General features: G+C 43.5%; 1 protein-coding gene across 3 annotated transcripts; it reads left to right on the plus strand.

The window, feature by feature from the left end:
- The first annotated feature begins 2,804 nt into the window (after nt 1-2,804).
- Nucleotides 2,805-7,706, plus strand: LOC139545521 (aspartate beta-hydroxylase domain-containing protein 2-like). Of its 3 annotated transcripts, XM_071353399.1 has the most exons (5): nt 3,133-3,550; nt 4,434-4,484; nt 4,981-6,189; nt 6,476-6,589; nt 6,748-7,706. In XM_071353399.1, exons 3-5 carry the CDS (start codon nt 5,325-5,327, stop codon nt 6,855-6,857), a joined length of 1,089 nt encoding a protein of 362 aa, XP_071209500.1. In that variant the 5' UTR covers nt 3,133-3,550; nt 4,434-4,484; nt 4,981-5,324; the 3' UTR covers nt 6,858-7,706. The 3 variants fall into 3 exon arrangements, with proteins under 3 accessions (XP_071209499.1, XP_071209500.1, XP_071209498.1); XM_071353398.1 differs by lacking the exons at nt 3,133-3,550; nt 4,434-4,484 and adding an exon at nt 2,805-3,051; XM_071353397.1 differs by lacking the exon at nt 4,434-4,484.
- The last annotated feature ends 1,008 nt before the right edge of the window (nt 7,707-8,714 follow it).

Here is an 8,714-nt window from a genome sequence, read left to right on the forward strand (position 1 = left end):
TTCTTCTCTGCAGATTCTCTTAAACTCTGTCAGGTTGGATGGGGAGCGACGCTGCATAGCAATTTTCATGTCTCTCCAGAGATGTTCGATTGGGTTTAAGTCTGGACTCTGGCTGGGCCACTCAAGGACATTCAGAGACTTGTCCCGAAGCCACTCCTGCATTGTCTTGGCTGTGTGCTTAGTGTCGTTGTCCTGTTGGAAGGTGAACCTTCGCCCCAGTCTGAGGTCCTAAGCGCTCTGGAGCAGGTGCCTTCTGGCAAACTCCAAGCAGAATGTCATGTGCCTTTTACTGAGGAGTGGCTTCCGTCTGTCCACTCTACCATAAAGCCCTGATTGGTGGAATGCTGCAGTGATGGTTTTCCTTCTAGAAGGTTCTCCCATCTCTACAGAAGAACTCTGGAGCTCTGTCAGAGTGACCATTGGGTTCTTGTTCACCTCCCTGACTAAGGCCCTTCTCCTCCGATTGCTCAGTTTGGCCGGGCGGCCAGCTCTATGAATAGTCTTGGTGGTTCCAAACTTTTTTTAATTTAAGAACGATGGAGGCCACTGTGTTCTTGGGGACCTTCAATGCTGAAGAAATGTTTTGGTACCCTTCCCCAGGTCTGTGCCGCGACACAATCCTTTCGGAGCTCTACGGACAATTCCTTCAACCTAATGGCTTGGTTTTTGCTCTGACGTCCACTGTGAACTGTGGGACCTTATATAGACAGGTGTGTTCCTTTCCAAATTATGTCCAGTCAATTGAATTTACCACAGGTGGACTCCAATCAAGTTGTAGAAACATCTCAAGGATGCACCTGAATTAAATTTCTAGTCTCATAGAAAAGGGTCTGAACACTTTTGTAATAAGGTATTTATGTTTTTTTATATATATAATTTAATCATTTTTAGAATAAGGCTGTACTGTAACAAAATGTGGGAAAAGGGAATGGGTCTGAATACTTTCCGAAGGCACTGTATACAGTGCCTTCAGAAAGTATTCACACCCCTTGGCTTTTTCCACATTCTGTTGTGTTACAGCCTGAATTTAAACTGATTAAATTGCGATTTTTTTGTCACTGGCCTACATGCAATACCCCGTAATGTCAAAGCAATTAAAAATGAAAAGCTGAAATGTCTTGATTCAATAAGTATTCAACCCCTTTGTTATGGCAAGCCTAAAACAGTTCAGGAGTAACAATTTGCTTAACAAGTCACATAAGAAATTGCATGGACTCTGTGTGCAATAATAGTGTTTAACATGATTTTTGAATGACTACCTCCCCACACATACAATTATCTGTAAGGTCCCTCAGTTGAGCAGTGAATTTCAAACACCGATTCAACCACAAAGACCAGGGAAGTTTTCATTTAATAACTCGCAAAGAAGGGCCCCTATTGGAAGATGGGTAAAAAAAAGACTTTGAATATCCCTTTGAGCATGGTGAATTTATTAATTACACTTTGGATGGTGTATCAATACACCCAGTCACTACAAAGATACAGGTGTCCTTCCTAACAGTTGTCGGAGAGGAAGGAAACAGCTCAGGGATTTCACCATGAGGCCAATGGGGACTTTAAAACAGTTACAGAGTTTATTGGCTGTGATTGGAGAAACCTGAGGATGGATCAACAACATTGTAGTTACTCCACAATACTAACCTAATTGACAGAGTGAAAGAAGAAAGCCTGTACAGAACACAAATATTCCAAAACGTGCATCCTTTTTTCAACAAGGGACTAAAGTAATACTGCAAGAAAAATGTGGGAGGTTTTGTTTTCTTTTCCTGTTTATACAGAATTGTTATCACTTAAACTTTGTATGTAGTTCTTACATTTCTGGGGGGGGGGGGATTGGTAACCTACGGGTACATGTTTTATAAACGTATCATTTGAAATGGATAATGTACTTGTAACTCCCCGCAACAAAAAGTAACAAACTAAAATCTAGAAAAACATGCCAGAATGCTATACGAAATTAGCCCTGGAGCATTTAATAGCGCCATTAAAAAAAAAAAAAAAGAGGTTGGAGATTTGTATTGCATATTTGAATAACCTAATGTTAGAATTAAACAGTTAAGGCCTTGCTCTGACCTTGTGGGGGCCCCGCAAAACTGTGCTATGCCACTGATGAGAAAGTGTTGAATTACGTGAGGTATATTTAATGGAATATACGTTTTGTAATGTTTAGGCTGTTACAAATGTACTGTTATAAGTGGATACACGTGGCATTCAGGCAACTTTGAGAAAAATGGCTTGCAGTGCATTTCAACATAACACGTTGGAGGCCATGAAACAACAGACCCCCATTCATTTTCAATTTAAGGAAGTGAGGATCAAAGTTGGGGAAAGCTGAACTTTATGCAAATACTCTGCGATATTGCAAGCTATTGACCAATCAAAGTTCACTATAGCTTCCAGCCCCTACTGGATTGGCTGTTGATACCTAGCACTACCTAGCCTGTTTGCTAGCACCCACATGAGAGTGAAGCAAGAGTGACTATCCGAATTACAGTGCATTTCCACATAACACATTAGGAGAGATGAAAAAATGGAGCCCCATTCATTTTCAATGGAGGGAAGTGAAGTGGGTGGGGGAACTCTGGGCGATGCGAGTTTAAGATTAAGGTAATTCATAAGGTTATCAGTGTTGTTAAGGTTAGGGTTAAAGTTAAGGTTAATTGTAGAAATAGGCGGGGTTTAGCCATAATTATGACTTTGTGGCTGTGGTAACTAATGACGACCCTCTGAGTTGTGCCTGTTGTTCACACGATTATCTGCCGTCTCATTGGTTAGAAGGGTTCCACCTGATCTTTCCTACTCCTGCCTGCTTTCCATATTTGGGGACATGTTTTTCCATTGTTAGAGCGGTCACTTGACTATCTTGTCAATATAATAGAACATCTTTGCTGCTGTTAGTTTTTTACATTTTGCTAAATTGATTAGGGCCTAATTATGATTGACATGTAATAATAAACTTATAGCATACCTATTTAAAGAGTTCACTAGCTGCTTGGTGACATGGTAAATCTGTAGGCTAGTCTAGATATCTTTCAAAACCATGAAAATTGGGTGAGTTATTATTAATATTATCATCATCATTATTATTATTTCGAATATCATTATGTTGCATTTTTGTTTTTATGCGCTACAAGTGTAGCTGTTATTGGCAGATTGTTAATACACAGTGTGAATCCTTGAACATCTGTCGTGGTTTTATGCGAGTGAATCATGATACGATGGCGGACTAACTACAGCTTTATGTATGAAGGTTTAAGGGCATTAGAGGCAGGAATATTGGAGAAATTGAGAGTGGGAGGGAGGGAGAGAGACAGACAGACGAGTGTTATGGATGGTTGTCCCTATTCAGGGTTTGTTCAGTTACGACAGTTCCTCAATTCAAGGCAGCGAGCGAACTGTGTATTTGTGCTAGAGAGGTTCTATGGGGGCGTGCGTCTCGGTTGACTGTCATCTGGGCTGTGTTCACGAGAGGAGATGGCTGTTCTGTCTTTCCAAGCAGTTTTGCCGAACCATTTTTGGTGAGATGGTTGTGCAGGAGAAGCATAGGAAGGTCTGTACAATGCGAGCTCTGCTTATGTGTGTTTATGTTTACTGCATAGTTTGCTTGTTACAGTGCATCTTTTCATCTGTGTGAGTGCTTAATACTGCAGTTAGTATGTTAATGTATCTATGCTGCTTATCCTTCCTACAATAAATGTACAAAGCGCTATTCTAGAAAACCCTAAGGAATTTCGTTTTGTATACATAGCCTTAGAGCCACACTCATACATTTCACAGGAGGTTAGGAAGTGCAGCTCCGTTTCCACCTCATTTTGTGGGCTGTGCACATAGCCTGTCTTCTCTTGAGAGCCAGGTCTGCCTACAGCGACCCTTCTCAATAGCAGGGCTATGCTCACTGAGTCTGTACATAGCCAAAGCTTTTATTAAGTTTGGGTCAGTCACAGTGGTCAGGTATTCTACCACATTGTACTCTCTGTTTAGGGCTAAATAGCATTCTAGTTTTCTCAGGTTTTTTTGTTAATTCTTTCCAATGTGTCAAGTAATTATCTTTTTGTTTTCTCATGATTTGGTTGGGTGTAATTGTGTTGCTGTCCTGGGGCTCTGTGGGGTCTGTTTTTGAACAGAGCCCCATGACCAGCTTGCTTAGGGAACTCTTCTCCAGGTTCATCTCTCTGTAGGTGAGGGCTTTGTTATGGAAGGTTTGGGAATCACTTTCTTTTAGGTGGTTGTAGAATTTAATGTCTCTTTTCTGGATTTGGATAATTAGCAGGTATCGGCCTAATTCTGCTCTGCATGCATTATTTGGTGTTTTACGTTATATACTGAGGATATTGGTGTTTGTCTCATTTTGTGAATTCTTGGTTGATGAGCAGACCGCAGACCTCACAACCATAAAGGGCAATGGGTTCTATAACTGATTCAAGTATTTTTAGATCGTTCACAGCTTTGTGGAAGTTACCTGTGGCGCTGATGTATAGGCCGAGGTATGTATCGTTTTTTGTGTGCTCTAGGGCAACGGTGTCTAGATGGAATTTATATTTGTGGACCTGGCAAATTGACCATTTTTGGAACACCATTATTTTTGTCTTACTGAGATTTACTGTGTGTGTGTGTGATAGACAGACTGATTTTGGTGTTTGAATGCAGCAATGTGACTCATGGCTTTCTACAGTGCAGTGCGGAGGTGTGTGGAGAACTGAATTTTAAATGCCATCTGTGTGTGAGTGTGTGCGCATGGTGCACTGTGTGTGTCCAGAGCTGAGTGTGGGGGTGGGAGTTTGTGTAAAGGGTGGCGCAGAGGGTGGGAGTTAGTTCCGTATTAAACCAGCTAAGTGGGGGAGGTAATGTGGAAAACTGAGCTTGCAATGAGATCTGCATGTTGGTACTCTGCTTCTTTATTAGATGCTGTGTGTATCTGGTTGTGCAGTGCCTATGTCTAATGACCTTTTCCCTGTCTTTCCCCCCCTCTCTCCGATGCAGAGACCAGATACCCTGAGGTGTGTTGTCTGTCTGCATTTGTCGAAAATGAACAAGGGAGGGAGCAGCACAAATATCACACAGCCAGGCACCATGCAGGGGGAACCCTCCCCTCATCCCTGAGTACTGAAATTTCAGGACTGGAGCCTGAGTGTGTCATATCAGATAGTGTCAGACTGCATCCAGAAGGGAGGATGATAAGAGCTTCCTGAAAGTAGCCTTTGAGAAACCCTGTGGAAAATTTTCCTCTAATAGCCATTTTCAAGCAGTGTCAGACAGGGTTGGTTATTGACCTTCTCAACGGTATTTCTTCAGACCAAACTCAGTGGTTTTAGCGAAGAGCCAGAATGGAGTGGTCACTAGAGAGGGTGAGGGAGATGGTGGCTGGAGGGATGCAGTCTATGAGGGACTGTGAGTCCAGTGCCTTTGGCACAGCCATGTGCCTGATGCTGCTCTTTGTGTGGTACTGTTACAGGGTAGGTCGTGAGCACAGCTCCTCTCCCCTGCGTGGGGGGTACAGCAATGAGCCCAGTCGAGTAGGAGGGGGTGGGGGGGCCTTGATCAGCACAGAGAGAGATGGCAAGGCTAAAGGCAGGCCAGTGTCAGGGGTGGAGGAGCAGAACGGCTTTGCTTACTGTCAGTCCGCTGAGTCCTTTCGCTGCACCAACACAGGGGACGGTCTCAATCAGAAGCTGTACCACAGCCTGCAAGATTACGCCAAACGCTACACCTGGTCAGGCATGGGCAGGGTACACAAAGGGGTACGAGACCAGGGTCGCTACCTCACCAGCCGGCCCACCATCCAGAGGCCAGAGGTGTTCTTCCTCCCTGACCTGCCCTCAGCACCCTTCTTCTCCCGGGACGCACAGAAGCACGACGTGGAGCTGCTGGAGAGGAGCTTCCCTGCTCTGCTGGCTGAGTTTGAGAGCATCTACCACTCCCCCCCAGCAAGGGCTGGCTCCTCCCTTCCTTTGGGCTGGAAGTCCAACAGCACCCCCCATGGTCAGTGGTGGACCTTCTACTTGTTGAACCAGGGCACTCCGCTGGCCCTCAATGCCAGGAGGTGCCCCCGGGCCTGGAGGGTGCTGGGTCAGCTGCGCACCTTTATCGCCAACAACGTGTTTGGAAACGCCTGCTTCTCTGTGCTAACCCCGGGAGCCCTGATCACTGAGCATTACGGCCCAACCAACGTCAGGCTGCGCTGCCACCTGGGTAAGAGGGGGAGGGAGCTGCCTGGAGGGCTACAACACTGTTAAATATAGCGATTTCAAAGATGCACCTGGCTCCCTGTGTGTGTTCACCTGTGTCTCTGAAATTATTACAATGATAATAATGATGTTTACTATTGTAGGGTTGATTTAAAGCTTTCTTTGCATGACAACATATACAGCTGACATTTTAGAATATATTCATACAGTATGTGTTTGTCATGTAATACTTTCCCTGGTTTCCTTGGTAATTACTGTATATAGACTGACTTGCTGCCTGTCTTGCGTAGGTCTTAGAGTGCCCTCTTCCTGTGAGCTGGTGGTTGGCGGGGAGCCACAGTGCTGGTCTGAGGGGAGCTGTCTGCTGTTTGATGACTCCTTCCTCCACAGGGCCTTCCATGAGGGTGAGAGGGAGACGGCTGTGTGTGTGGAGGGGGTGAAAGGGGTCACCTTTTTCTACCCGGGTTGTGTGTGTGTGTTTACTGTTGTGAGAAAGTGTTATTAAGCTGTTATAAAGGGATGATTGGAGGAAAACATGAATCTGTGTTTTTTCTATGTTCAGGTGGCCCAGAGGACGGCCCCAGGGTGGTCTTCATGGTGGACCTCTGGCACCCTAATGTGGCAGCTGCTGAGAGACAGGCTCTGGACTACATCTTCACCCCTGGGCGCTGAGAAGACAAGGAGTTTGTTGGGGGGGGGGGGGGTGAAGAGAAACAGAGCTACAGAGAGAAAAACAGAGAATGTCTTTCAGAATTTAAGAGGGTTGGTGAAAAAAGTAGAGAAGAACAGTGTGAGTGGGGTGGGAGGGAGCGTTTCTCTTGTCCCGTTCCCATACTCACTGTGTACATATTCTCTGTCCTGTTCGAATCTGCTTTCTCCCTGTAACTCTTAGCACCTGCTGACTTTGACCAAACAGCCATAATGTAAAATGTTACATTTGAATGTTTACAGCCCCAATCCTTATCTCTGTGATTATCCCTGCCAATGTGTGATACTTTACTGTGCTCTCCTATAGAAATCAATACAGCTTTCACAGAAACATGGTTGGATAAGCACATAGAAACATTTTTTTTAGAGATCAAATGATTTGCTTGAAACTGTCTGTGTTGTTGCTACACAGAAGAAAGGCTTGTATTTGGTAAATGATCTAATTAAATAATGGTTGTAATATGGTTGTATTTGATATCTTTGTATTTCTGTAAATAGAGTTGGAGTACAAAACATATCAGAGGTTTTGAAATATAATTGTCTTACAATCAATAGTTAAGTTATTGTGTGGTCTTAATATACTGGTACTGTAATGTCATCTTCTCTTCTGAGCATTTGTCATTTTGATACATTCAGTTTTAGATATCTGAAATGTTTGGTGGTTTGGCTATTGTTCAGTGACATTTTATATAATTCTGTGTTTTTTTTTCAGCTGTATATCAAATTTATGGTGATATTCTACCCCAATAGATTCATATTTGTGGCATTTGTACTCATTTTGAACAGTATTTAATAAATGGCAAATTATCTGAATCAGCCTACTTCTGTCTTGAATTCAGAATCTCATTTGTGCATGGTAACACTGTTGTAACAGCTTGTGTATTCAGTGGGTATGTATGTCAACTCCCTTGGGTATGATGTTGTTCTGCAGTTTCATATTAGTGGCACCAGGAGGCGTAGGTGTGCCATATTTCAGTATGAGCAGATGGAGAGGAGGTAAATATGGATCAGCAACCTGCTGTTAGGGCAAATGCGTTACCTCCTGTGCCACAAAGGTTAGTTGTACAAATGAATGCCTTCAACTGAAAAGAGTCTTCCCATTTAACCCAGCCCCTCTGAATCAGAGAGGTGCGGGCGGCTGCCTTAATTGACATCCACGTCTTCGGCGCCTGGGGAACAGTGGGTTAACTGCCTAGCTCGGGCAGAACGACAGATTATTACCTTGTCATCTCGAGGATTCGATCCAGCAACCTTTCAGTTATTAGCCCAACGCTCTAACCACTAGGCTACCTGCCGTGAATTTGAGCACCACTTTGGCAAGATAATCTAATCAATATTTGCATAGCAATATCAGTATTCATGAGAGTAGACAATTATTATCTACATTCATTTTGGAGCTTTGACGTCTTGTTAAATCAATAGAGATGTAGAGTAGAAATTTACTGCGGCATTATGACCCATTCCATTTGATGACATCATAGCCTACCACCAGTGGTGGAAAAAGTACCCAATTGTCCTACTTGAGTAAAAGTAAAGATACCTTAATAGAAAATGACTCAAGTGAAAGTCACCCAGTAAAATCCTACCTGAGTAAAAGTCTAAAAGTATTTGGTTTTAAATATACTTAAGTAAAATGAATGATAATTGTCTACTTTCATGAATACTGATGTTGCTATGCAAAAATTCACGGCAGGTAGCCTAGTGGTTAGAGCGTTGGGCTAATAACCGAAAGGTTGCTGGATCGAATCCCCGAGATGACAAGGTAAAAATCTGTCGTTCTGCCCCTGAGCTAGGCAGTTAACCCACTGTTCCCCAGGCTCA

The sequence above is a fragment of the Salvelinus alpinus genome, chromosome 19, assembly GCF_045679555.1.
Source record: "Salvelinus alpinus chromosome 19, SLU_Salpinus.1, whole genome shotgun sequence".
Lineage (NCBI taxonomy): Eukaryota > Metazoa > Chordata > Actinopteri > Salmoniformes > Salmonidae > Salvelinus > Salvelinus alpinus.

What these genes read in the sequence shown, in the direction of transcription:
- LOC139545521 (XM_071353398.1), top strand. Translation starts at nt 5,325, where the DNA reads ATGGAGTGGTCACTAGAGAGGGTGAGGGAGATGGTGGCTGGAGGGATG. An exon ending in CAGGCTGCGCTGCCACCTGG is followed by an intron (nt 6,190 to 6,475) that starts GTAAGAGGGGGA and finishes TGTCTTGCGTAG; the next exon opens with GTCTTAGAGTGCCCTCTTCC. An exon ending in CCACAGGGCCTTCCATGAGG is followed by an intron (nt 6,590 to 6,747) that starts GTGAGAGGGAGA and finishes TTCTATGTTCAG; the next exon opens with GTGGCCCAGAGGACGGCCCC.